Source organism: Pelodiscus sinensis, chromosome 5, assembly GCF_049634645.1.
Source record: "Pelodiscus sinensis isolate JC-2024 chromosome 5, ASM4963464v1, whole genome shotgun sequence".
Classification (NCBI taxonomy): domain Eukaryota; kingdom Metazoa; phylum Chordata; order Testudines; family Trionychidae; genus Pelodiscus; species Pelodiscus sinensis.
Genome location: NC_134715.1, coordinates 118,124,108 through 118,137,631, shown reverse-complemented (window position 1 = coordinate 118,137,631; position 13,524 = coordinate 118,124,108). Strand labels below are relative to the sequence as shown.

Here is a 13,524-nt window from a genome sequence, read left to right as displayed (position 1 = left end):
AAGGCATGGACCAACATTTTAGCAAGAGGGATGGAAAAGAAAGGATAGATTTTAAAGAAGGCAGCAACAAGACTTGTCCAGCATGTATATATGTATTATAAGTAAAACTATATCCAAATGAATAAACAATATAAAGCAAAGGAGTATGAGAGAAAATGAGGTCAACGTTTTTCATGGTATAAAATTAAAGGCTAAGAGATACAATATAAAGAAAATGTATGAACCTAGTAGTACCAGTGCAAATAAAACCATACATCAACATTAGAGTTTTTAGCCTTCAACGACAGATATTTAAGTGTCAGCTACATAGGAACAAAAACAGCATTGTGTCTGCAAATAGCATTTGCTTAAAGGCAATGTCTTGAAGACAGATATAAAATATTACTTGTCACATTAATAATGTCAAGAGAAGCTAGCTGGCGTTTTTGAAAGATATAAGATTTCAGCCACCCAAATGCCATCTCTGTCAGTCTGATGTGCATTTCATAAAATTCTGTAGCATTTTGTACTTAGTTAGGTCAAGAGCTGCACTGATGTCTAGAAGAACAAATCTAGGCTCAGAAATTTACAAGACATCTGGGATGACTCCCAATGGAATAATTCCAGTGATGCATTATTGTTCAATTACCAATTAATTTAACTCTCCTCTACTTCCCCAAAATTTCTCATTCATTGTTCAAAAACCTGAATTACCACAGTCTGTCTAAACCAGTTAGGGAACTGTTGGTGGCTTGGCTTCACAACTGTTAACAAATATGTAAGTTGGCCTCATTTCCCATCCAATGAACATTTAATAAATAGGTTAAAATATCACATATGAAAATGCAAATTAATCAGCAATAGCAATGGAAAAAATGAAAAAGACAGAGCGTCAACAACTGCTTTACATGATTAAAAATCATTTTAGACTGAAAATACGATTTCTTTCTTTTTGTCGCCTCTTACTCCACCCACACACTTTGACATCTCTTTGTGAAATGCTTAAGACTATGTTTACACTATAACCTATGTTTGCAAAATTTATGTCATTCAGGGGTTTGAATATTCCACCTGTCTGAGTGACATGTTACACTAACATAAGCACTTGTGTCTGCACTGCTACATAAGTGAGAGAGCTTCTCCCACAAGCATATTTTATGCCATGCATGGAGGTGGGTTCTTTGTGCCAACAGGAAAGCTCTCTCCTGTCAGCACAGAGTATTTTCACCAGCTGCACAAGTATCAGTACAGCTATATCAGTACAGTTAAACCACTGTAGTGTTGTACGTGTAGACATGGCCTAATTTTGGACTAAATTAATCAATTGTCTAGTATATGGGAAACCCATTTTATTAAAACAGAAATGCCACCAAAAATAAAGGAATTGTGGTATGTATATTTTTGTGAGAAAGAGATTCTGAGCTCCAAAGAGCAGAGACCTCTTATTTTTCTACATATTTTGTGAAGTACTATATATACTGATGGTACAGTACTGGGAGGTGAATACAAATAACAGTTTTCAAGGTCAAATTCTGCCCTTGATCCATTAACAACTTCTTTCATCTTCTATGTGTACATCCAGCAGTAGAATGCAGAGGATATTCAACAAGAATTTCACTAATTTTAAGTAGGTAAAGACAGATGCTTTAATTACATTGACTCATGAGTCTCCTTATAGTAACTCAGATATACATAGAAATCAAAATGCAAAATAAACACATCAACTTAACCAGGGAATAACTTTCCTCTTATGTTAATGTTGCCATGTTATTTGGAATGATTTTTATAAGTAGACTATTTATGATAAGAAAAAAAATCAAGATGCAATATTCTGAGATCACTTTCTTCACCTGCAGAAATTCAGAGCATGACTAGCTTTTAAACATTCAAACAAACTCAAATCCATTGCAGCTCTAATTAAGAATCTTAAATAAATAAATATTAGTGAAAAATATTTTTTTCTGGTTTTATACAGATCCCTACCTGCTCCATAAACTATTGAGTAGACAACACGCTTTGCCTGTTCTCTATCTGCATGCTTCACTTGTTCACGTGGAATACCCTTCCTAAGCACAAACAGAATATGATTTTCATTTTCTATTTCTAGTTAAAAACAAATATATATTCCCCTCATCATAGAAAAAACATTTTAAAGTCAGTAACAATTTAATAAGTGCAGACATACATACAGCATATAAAAAGAAGCTCAGGGAGGCATTAGTTTTGGCTGTGAACCCACAGCTTTTTTATCATACAATTTGGTGGGGGATGTTTTCTCTAATTAACCAGGTTAATCTGGGTCCTTCATCTCCCTTTTAACCGAGGGCTTGGTTGGAATAACATCTGCTTTTAAAAGATTAATTTACCATTAGAAATGGAAGAATTGGGTCAGATAAAATAAGAACTAACCAAACCCTTTGATGTTCCTTGACCTGAACATAAACCAAACCTGAATGTTTGAAGATTGGAAAAGTTTGTCTGAGGACTAGAACTGTGAAAAAGATTTTGATTCCACAAACGTTCTGTGAAAATTCAGTAATGTGCATGGATTTTCCTTGCAAGTAAAAATGTTGAAGATTTAGAATTAAGGTTTCCACATTTTTGTCTGGATTCTTAGGTAAAAATTCACAGCATGACTTTACAATGTATTTTCAAGTTGAATTGGTTGGTATTAGTCGCATAAATTAAATAATGTAATAAAGCTCCAATCCTGCAAACACTTATAAATGTACTTCACTTTACTACCATGAATAGTCCAATTAAAATCAACAGGAATACTCATATTAATAAAGTTAAGAATGTGCTTACATATCTGCCTCCAAATTAGCTTAACCTACCAGTGAAGCCTGAAGAAATTACTTTGACTCACTTTTTCAGGGAGAGATTGTAGATAAAATGCTCTATGTGAATTAATAAGAAGCCATTTTTGGCTGTGGTTTTTTTTCTCCGCTTCCTGTCCCCCAATACATAAGTAACCTATGGTAACACTCGGGTGGTGCATCACCTCCCTATGCCCCCTCCAAAATTTTAATTTAATTGTAATTGCTAAATGGGGTTCCCCAACATGCTCCTTCCCTGTCTCTCCATGCCATCCCTGCACCCTCTTCTCCCACAGGCACCTGTCGTCTATGCCCTATATATGTATTTCTCCTAGGAATGGATTGCTATTCAGGTATTTTTGAAAATACATAAGTCTCCTACTCTTAGTTTTATTAAGAGTTTTAAAAGGAATACTCCAGACTGAAAACTATCATTAAAGCCTCCAGTCCTTAAAGTTACTTTGCTTTCTTTAAACTCATGATTTATGCAGCAAGGAAAAGGTAGGTTCTTTATCGAGGAACCATGTATTGCATTTCCCTCTTTCATGTTATATATGAGACATTAAAATAGAGATACAATTTTAGTAGTGCTTAAGGGATTTAGGAACCTTAATCTCATTTTCAAAGTGCTGTGGCACTTAGAAGTTTTCATCTCTTTGAAAATTAAGGACTTAACCTTCTAAATCAGTAGGGTACTTTTGAAAAATCCTTGCCTAGATGTATGACATATCTTACAAATATCTCTTAATTTACCACTAATTATGTACATATATCCATATACACACACAAAGTCATAATTACCTAATCCACACAACCTGCAATTCTCACTCAGATAATAATACTCACTCGTGAGAGTTCAGTTACGGTTTTCTAGCAGATAGATGAAATGAGATCTAACACTCACCAATTTCACTTCTGTTGATTGCCTTAGCTCAAACAGTCCATGCAGTCTACACTCATGCCAGTCACACATTGATAAATTTAACATTTTCTTATCTTTATTATTCAAGAAATATGGATATGTCATCCCCCAAATGATTAAACTCTTAGTACTTGATGTTAAACATTCCTTTTAATATAGTGCTAAAACAATATGGTGAGCCAACACTTGTGTTAGTGTGTTAAACCTGGAAAACCCAGTATTTGGCAGCAAGGGATTAAGTCTAGCACTCTATGCAAGTCTGAATGTGTGTGTATCACACTTAGGAATGGGGTATAACAAAGCAAAAGGCAACAGCATAATTCACAAATGTTCGAACAAATGGTAAGTCATGAGTCACTTAAATACTGATTGTCATGCCTAAAAATGAAAATAACTTGTGTCTCTGCCTGTCCTCATAGTATTTGGTTTTATTAATAGCACACTTGATTCCTTCTGCATTTCAGAGTAGTATTCCTGAGATGAGAGGTTGGCAGAGGGATGTTATTGCTTTGAACAATGAAATTACATTGATAGGTCAGCTTCTCCTAAATGCAGATGTCAGGTGAGAAATCCCCCTTAAACACACTGCCAATAGAAAGGAGGTTATTTTTTGTGTTAACAAATATGATTTGTCTTACAAGGTATTATACAACTATTTCTAGATAGCACCTTATTTTAATTTGAGTTTCATCTCTCATGTATGGAATATTATGGCATGTATGGTAAGCTAATGCTATTTGTAACTGGGATAATGGTGTTGTAATTGTTGACTAGAAAGTGACATACAGATATAGCATAAAACATCATTATATAACTGAATTGTTGCATAATGCAAAACAGACAGAGCCAATGGAGTTGCATTTTCATACACCAGCACTGAATTTTGCCCACACTGTAATCAGCAGTATAGACTAGATGCAATTTTTAAAATAAATATGAGCCTGAGGGAGGAAGCTGATTAGGCCTAAATGGGGCTCAGCTGTTAAGCCTAGACATTCAGATGAAGACAGACAGCAGTTAAGTCAGAACTGTCTGCATCTGGAGGAGGAGGTGACGTAAGTATATATGAAGGGAGCAGAGATAAGTGCAGGGGAGACCTCAAAAGAAAGAATTTGCTGGAGGCTTTGATTTTTAACTTTAGCAAAGAGATTCAGGGGTCCTTCCCTGAAAATACAAATTGTCATTACAGTACTTTTGACATGAAGCTTTTGATACTTAGCTTTTTTTTGTTTCTTCCTCTCAATTTTTAACTTTGCATTGTCTAACAGTTCAGATTTTCTATTATTTCCCCCCCTTCTATCTCTTTTTTCTGTTTCCTGGTTTTCTTCCTCTTCTTTCCCTCTTGTACCCTCTCTTTCCTTTCATCTATTTTCTACTGCCAAATTCATACTCTTCATCCACAGTCTCACCCATCCCCACTTCTTCTCTCAACTGTCCATTGCCAACATCTACAACACTTTCCCATCTGTGCCCTCATCTTCAGAGTCCCATTCTTGCCTTAATATCCATCTCATGCTATTTGCACAACAACAGGTTGCTTGATACTGCTTTCTACTTTACCTACTGTTAGACAGAAAAAAGAATGGAGTCCTTCTACTAAAAAAGCATTTATGCAGTTAACGTTTTACAGATCTCAACAGAAAAGCTAAGTGCTTTAAGGAGCCTATCAGGTCAGCAAAATCCCCAGTGCAGAAAACAGGTAAGGAGAACAGCAGGTTGAGTTGGGAAACGCAAACTCCTTAAAGAGGAACAAAATACAGGACTATGTAGCACTTTAAAGACTAACAAGTTGGTTTATTAGATGATGAGCTTTCGTGGGCCAGACCCACTTCCATCTGAGGAAGTGGGTCTGGCCCACGAAAGCTCATCATCTAATAAACCATCTTGTTAGTCTTTAAAGTGCTACATAGTCCTGTATTTTGTTTCAGCTACACCAGACTAACACGGCTACATCTCTATCACTATTCCTTAAAGAGGAGGCTCTTCTGACACCAGAGCTGCAGGCCAAAACCAGCACAGCTTCAGCAAAGATGCCTAAATCCATCAGAAATAGACATGGAGGGGGCAGTATTACAGGAGCAATGAGAGAAGGGAAGAACGACCTACCTTAAAAACCTAAAAATTATATAATTTTTCAAGGTCAGTGATAATATTTCCCACTATTCCTCCAAAGAAAGCTTTAACTTTGCTGATTCATTAATGTAGTCAAAATGGATAGTCCATCTCAGAATCATAGAATATTAGGACTGGAAGGGACCTCGAGAGATCATCGAGTCCAGTCCCCTACCCCCGTGCCAGGACCAAATACTGTCTAGACCATCCCTGATAGACATTTATCTAACCTACTCTTAAATATCTCCAGAGATGGGGATTCCACAACCTCCCTGGGCAATTTATTCCAGTGTTTGACTACCCTGACAGTTAGGAACTTTTTCCTAATGTCCAACCTAAACCTCCCTTGTTGCAGTTTAAGCCCATTGCTTCTTGTTCTATTCCCAGAGGCCAAGATGAACAAGTTTTCTCCCTCTTCCCTATGACACCCTTTTAGATATCTGAAAACTGCTATCATGTCCCCCCTTAATCTTCTCTTTTCTAAACTAAACAAACCCAATTCCTTCAGTCTTCTCTCATAGGTCATGTTCTCTAGACCTTTAATCATTTTTGTTGCTCTTCTCTGGACCCTCTCCAATTTCTCCACATCTTTCTTGAAATGCAGTGCCCAGAACTGAACTCAATACTCCAATTGAGGCCTAACCAGTGCAGAGTAGAGCGGAAGAATGACTTCTCATGTCTTGCTCAAAACACACCTGTTAATGCATCCCAGAATCATGTTTGCTTTTTTTGCAACAGCATCACACTGCTGACTCATATTCAACTTGTGGTCCACTATAACCCCTAGATCCCTTTCTGCCATACTCCTTCCCAGACAGTCGCTTCCCATTCTGTATGTATGAAACTGATTATTCTTTCCTAAGAGGAGCACTTTGGATTTGTCTTTATTAAACTTCATCCTATTTACCTCAGACCATTTCTCCAATTTGTCCAGGTCACTTTGAATTATGACCCTATCCTCCAGATTAGTTGCAACTCCTCCCAGCTTGGTATTATCTGCAAACTTAATAAGCGTATTTTCTATGCCACTATCTAAATTGTTGATGAAGATATTGAACAAAGCCGGTCCCAAAACAGACCTCTGCGGAACCGCACTTGTTATGCCTTTCCAGCAGGATTGTGAATTGTTAATAACTACTCTCTGAGTATGGTTATCCAGCCAGTTATGCACCCACTTTATAGTAGCCCCATCTAAGTTGTATTTACCTAGTTTATTTGATAAGACTATCATGCGAGACTGTATCAAACGCCTTACTAAAATCTAGGTATACCACATGCACCGCTTCTCCCTTATCCACAAGATTTGTTATCCTATCAAAGAAAGCTGTCAGATTGGTTTGACACAATTTGTTCTTTACAAATCCATGCTGGCTGTTCCCTATCACCTTGCCACTTTCCAAGTGTTTACAGATGATTTATTTAATTACTTGCTCCATTATCTTCCCTGGCATAGAAATTAAACTAACTGGTCTGTAGTTTCCTGGGTTGTTCTTGTTTCCTTTTTTATAGATGGGCACTATATTAGCCCTTTTCCAGTCTTCTGGAATCTCTCCTGTCTCCCATGATTTTCCAAAGATGATAGCTAGAGGCTCAGATACCTCCTCTATCAGCTCCTTGAGTATTCTAGGATGCAATAAAGTGTACCACTCTCTTTTTAAATGAACAACTCCCATTAAGTAAGATATGAACAATTAAAAACACCCTGGAAACAAATATTAACACAACATGTAAATTCACTACTAAATAAAATTTTGCAGTATAAAAGAGGCAAGACCTCATCTCTCAGGGGCATGTCTACCTTAGGAAATTATTTAGAAATAACTTACTTTAAAATAAAATTCCAGAAATAACTATTTTGCAATAACTGTCTACGCTATAGGGAAGCCTTGAAATTAGTCTGAGACAAGCTCCCTTAATGTGGATGCTCTATCTTGACTTAGAGCCCCAAGAAACACTGGGGAGTAATTTCTTTGAATGACTCTAGGGAGTAGTTATTTTGAAGTAGCAGCAGTGGAGGGTCCACACTACCACTATTTCAAAATAACCATTTCAAAATAAGCATTATTTCTCGTGGAAAGCAGGAGTAGTTATTTCAAAATAACCAGCCCCTTATTTCGAAATAATGGGCTTGGTAGTGTGGACACTCGCCTTGTTATTTCAAAATACGGGGAGTTATTTTGAAATCACTCCCTAGTGTAGACCAGGGCTCAGAATGTAAGCCCAGCCAGCCTATGAAGAAACCTCTTTTCCACCATTTCTACCTGCAATCTCTGTGGGAGCATGAGACCAAATGGGGGTTTGGTAAGGCGGTAGCAGTAGTGCAGGCACTGTACTGGTCCATAGTCATGAAGCAGGAGCTGAGTTCTTGACCTAAGCTCTTGGTTAACAGGTCGATCTACATTTCCATTCTCAACTATGGCATGTACTTTGGGGAAAGACTGAAAGGATAACTGTTACCTGTGAAACCTTAATTCTGCCTCCTTGTGTGTGTATTATGATACAGTGTTTCACTACATATCATATATTATTTCCCCCCTTACACACGCCCCTCATCATCAGTGTTTGAATCTTCCACTTGAGTTAAAGGAGCAAACTGTTTACAAAAGAAGGCTGTTATCAGCCGGGTGGAGCAGCCTCCAAAAGTAAACTCAGCCCCACTATGATTTGGCTTCTAGCTACCTAATTAAGGGAGCAGCAAACTACCCGTCCTCTTGTTAGAGTTTACAGAAAGAAAATACTAGGCTCTTAATATGAATCCATTTTTTAAATTGAAAATAGTCATTGTTTCGGAAGGGTGCTTTTATTGGAGATCTCATCACACCCAGATTTAGAGCTGACTCTTCATATTATTTCTGGATTATCACTAATAAAAGCACTGTGTTTCAACAACATGAAATTCCTCCCTCTTTCCTGCTCACATATGTTGTCACTTGACTGGAGGCTATTTAAGTTGTCAGACTAGTCTAGCACCAAAGTACGTATGACTGTAAAGACTACACATCAGTTCTCTAAAAAGTGTATTTCCGTTATTTCATAAGAGTGAAATGTATACTATATATGTGGGGGTTTTAAACAGCTGTTGCTGTTTAATATAGGTTAAAGGTTGTTCATATTGTATGTGTAGGTCTGGAATGTTGGCACATGAGTTTCTGATTTGGCTGGAATTCTAAATAATTGGTGACAGCTGGAAGGCTTAGAAATTATTCCAGTTTTATGTGGATACTGTTATGTTGATTGCATAAGATAAATACTGTACATTTATTCCTCAAATGATGTAGATAGGATTAACATAAGAACATAAGAACGGCCGTACTGGGTCAGATCAAAGGTCCATCTAGCCCAGTATCCTGTCTACCGACAGTGGCCAGCACCAGGTGCCCCAGAGAGGGTGGACCGAAGACAATGATCAAGTGATTTGTCTCCTGCCATCCCTCTCCAGCCTCTGACAAACAGAGGCCAAGGACACCATTTTATCCCCTGGCTAATAGCCTTTTATGGGCCTAACCTCCATGAAATTATCATGCTTCTCTTTAAACTCTATTATAGTCCTAGCCTTCACAGCCTCCTCTGGCAAGGAGTTCCACAGGTTCACTACAATTACACAGGTGATTACAATTACAATAGGTAGAATATATGAGCCACTATATACCTTAGAATGACAGACATCAGAGATGGAAAAATATCTATTACCTCACCATATAGTCCATCTTGCTGCTAATGTAAGTCTCATGCCAAAAAGTCCATTTTATGAAAGTTGATATACAGTTTCATGGCTAAAACATGATACTAATATAGCTCCGATGAAAAATGTCTTCTATTAGACAATTTAAATATGGTATCTAGCAGATAAAGGAACCAAGAGTGCAGGTAGTCCAGTATAACCATATTCCCCCTAGTTTACATTTAGATTAAATTTAATTATCCTTTTTATTCAACTTCTACAGTGAAGTATCAAATACAGTTTCTCTGATTAAAAGGCTAGTGTTCCCAACCTTCAGACCAACCAGAGGAGAGCTGGTTCTGCATCTCCTCTCTCAACCTACTTCTTTTCCTCTTCCCAATTCAGTCTGTCATCTGTCTATGATCTTCATTCCCAGTATGCTCACTTAACTATTCTTGAGCTACACCCATCTACCTGTCATCTGTCCTTCGTAATCTATCTGCTATAGCAGAAGGTTAAAATGTTTTCCTTGATCTGTATTGTATCAGGATTGATATCTTTATTCTTAAGGTGGGCGAAAGTCTTGCTTTCAATATTTCACAACTTCATCTCCTGGTTTGCAGCTCCCTGTACTGCCCAGTTCTCTTCTTACCAAATTATGGGTCAAGAGAAATGCAGATAAGGAGACTAGATCCCAGGCCATGTCCTATATTATGCTAGTGTTAATTTCTGAAGCATTCTTTGGGGAGTCGGTGAAACTTGTGAACCACCTTGAGAATGAGATTTTCACCATGAAGCTGAACCCAAGGACTTTTAACATCTAGGAGACTAGAATGCATTGGGAAATAGTTATTCCGCACATTGTTGGGATAAGCGAGCACTGAACGATTTCTGTTGGAAGATCAACAGTTCTGGAGTTTTTCCAGTTAAGAACTTTAGATTCTCTGTCATTAACTGAGAAACCTGAGAATGCTCTTGTCTCCTCTCTAAACTGATGCAGGAGTGGGACTGTGGCTCTCTTCTCACCACTATAGCTGTCTCAGGTTTGCCAAATGATCTGAATAGGCAAGATCTATTTCCAAGTCCTTGGACGAATTAACTAACCAGGAAATTATTCTCTCACACTTTCTTTGGCTGTGAATGGAGAATAATGGGTGAGATAGCATCTCTAAGAGATGGCATCTCTGACATGGTAAACAGACCAACACTACTAGAACATTTTCTTTGCCTGCCACACCTACAGTAATTAACTAGCTTTGTTACGGAAGCTCCAGCCAATGAAGAAAGAATGGAAGCTATTCGGGAAATAAGACAGCACCTCCAGAAAGGGCTATATCAAATCACTTCTGATCTTGATGCAAGGAGGCAGATAGTACAGGAACTCTGCAGATGCCTTCCCACAGGGACAAAGTAGGCTGCTTGTGCAATGGTGAAAGATGATCTTGGCTGCATATCCAAACCCAGACCATGGCGAGGATGAAGAGAGGAATGAAAGAACAACCCTGCCTCAGATGGATGCTATAATACAGGGATTCCCAAACTTTTTGACACGGAGGACCGGTAATATTCATTTGCATATTTGCATATTCATTACACAAATGATGAATATGCAAATCCATTGTTTTTGGTTCTCCCAAAGCCCCCAGGGCCAGCTTTAGCAAAGCTTTTGATAAGGCCACCCACAACATTCTTACCAGCAAGTTAAGGAAATATGGATTGGAAAAATGGACTGTAATCCAATAAAACCCTGCACCACTACATCGTGTATTGAAAAGGGGCTCATTTGTTTTCAGAAAGCTGACATCATCTTTGGAATTTTGTATCCATATTCTCATTCTGGATGGTGAATGCACCAGGTTCTCTCCATTCTGACACATTGTATTGCCTTTAAACCTCACTGTCAGCAGTGGGGATATTTAAAAGGCACTGCTTTAAAATTTTTATACAGGATCCACGTGCGCCCTGATCAGTGCTGCTCCCCGCTGGCCGATTCTCTCCCTCCACCCCCCCCCCCCACCTTCCCGGGCCAGCCCCGCTGTCCCTGCCAGCCGATTCCCTCCCAATCTCTCCTGGCAAGCCCTGCTGCTCCCGTCAGCCCTGCTTCCACCAGCCGGTTCCCCAGCCAGCCCCGCGATCTCCCCCAGACAGCCTCACTGCCCCTGCCAGCCGGTCCCCCCACCCTGTGATCTCCCATGGCCAGCTCCACTGCTCCCACCCCCCCCCAGCCAGCCCTGCTTCTGCCAGCTGGTTCCCCCCCCCCCCGGCGATCTCCCCTGGCCAGCCCCACTGCTCCTGTCCCCCCCGCCAGCCCTGCTTCTGCCAGCCAGTTCCCTCCCACTGCCATCTCCCCTGACCAGCCCCACTGCTCCCAACCCCCCCAGCCAGCCCTGCTTCTGCCAGCTGGTTCCCCCCCCCCCGGTGATCTCCCCTGGCCAGCCCCACTGCTCCTGTCCCCCCCCAGCCAGCCCTGCTTCTGCCAGCCAGTTCCCCCCCCGGCGATCTCCCCTGGCCAGCCCCACTGCTCCTGTCCCCCCCCCCCCCCAGCCAGCCCTGCTTCTGCCAGCTGGTTCCCCCCCCCCCCGGCGATCTCCCCTGGCCAGCCCCCCTGCTCCTGTCCCCCCTGCCAGCCCTGCTTCTGGCAGCCAGTTCCCCCCCACTGCGATCTCCCCTAACCAGCCCCACTGCTCCCACCCCCCCGGCCAGCCCTGCTTCTGCCAGCCAGTTCCCCCCCCCCCCCCCCAGCCAGCCCTGCTTCCACCGGCCGGTTCCCCTCCGTATCTCCCCCGCGCAGCTCCACTACCCCGACCCTGCTTCCTTGTGGCCCATATCTAACCTCTCCTCCCCCCTCCACAGCCAGCAATAAGAGCTCACCTGGTAACCCTCACTATGCCTCTTCCAGGAGCCTGAAACATACGGCTGCATCCGCCCAGCCTGGCTGAGGGCTTGGGGAACCCGGCACTGCACAGACAGTCCGGGAGCCTGGAACACCCTGGCAGCCACACTGAGGCCTGATATTTTTTTCCCGCAGCAGCCCATAGTTTGAGAAATGCTGCTTTAATACATCTGTATAGGAGGGGTAGCCATGTTAGTCTGAATCTGCATAAACAACAAGAAGTCCTGTGGCACCTTGTAGAGTGACTAACAGATTTATTGGAGCATAAGCTTTCATGGGCAAAGACCCACTATGTCAGATGCATGTCATTTATAATACATCTGCTTTCTCCCAGATTTCTATCTTGGGGGAAAAAAACACCAGATAAGCTCACATTCTGTTCAACTACAGGCAAAAGAAAAACTGGAATGTTTAGATGAATGTTCTTGAAAAGGATTGTGTTTGAAATCAGAACTCCAACAGCAGAGTAGTTCTGCTACTTGTGCAAGGTGATGGCCAAGAAGCATACAATTACTCCCAGATGAAGCAGTAAAAGCTTTATAGCTCTTAAGATTAGAAATATACACAATATAGCTGTATTAAATAAATATTTAATGTATTTGACATCTAGTCTATGTAATTCAGGCTATGTCTACTGCAATGTTTTGCGCAAAAACCTGTGGAGCGTCCACACTTCAAATGAAAGTAAATCAGCAGTAAAATGGCAGAACAGAGGGCTTTTGCTTGTGTAGGTAAACCTCCTTCTACGAGGCATAACTCCCTTTTGCGTTACAGCTATTGCACAAAAAGGCAAGTGTGGATGCTCCATTCTGTGAATGGCAATCAGAGCTTTCTTGCGAAAGAGCGTCCATGCAGTGTGTACAATCTTTTGCGCAAAAGAACATCACTTTAGTGATGCGCTTTGAGGTGTGGACATGCTCTCGTGCAAGAAGTTTTTGCACAAAAACTCTTGTGCAAAAGGCTTCTTGCGCAAGAAGCCTGCAGTGTAGACGCAGCCTCAGAGTATTAGCGTACAGCATACACCCATTAGCTCATCAGCTTCCATTTACCAAAAAAAATCTAAGAATATAAATCTCAATTTGATGTGGCAGTCCCAAGATGCAGCTGTTTTTAAATTGTGTGCAGCTGTGCTTTAACT

General features: G+C 40.5%; 1 protein-coding gene across 1 annotated transcript in view; it reads right to left on the bottom strand.

The window, feature by feature from the left end:
• Nucleotides 1-13,524, bottom strand: part of LOC102446796 (DNA polymerase nu) — a 144,208-nt gene that overhangs the window by 49,081 nt on the left and 81,603 nt on the right. The window contains exon 11 of the mRNA XM_075930884.1: nt 1,963-2,045. Within this exon, the coding sequence (XP_075786999.1) occupies nt 1,963-2,045 (83 nt within the window). The remainder of the gene's footprint in view (nt 1-1,962; nt 2,046-13,524) is intronic.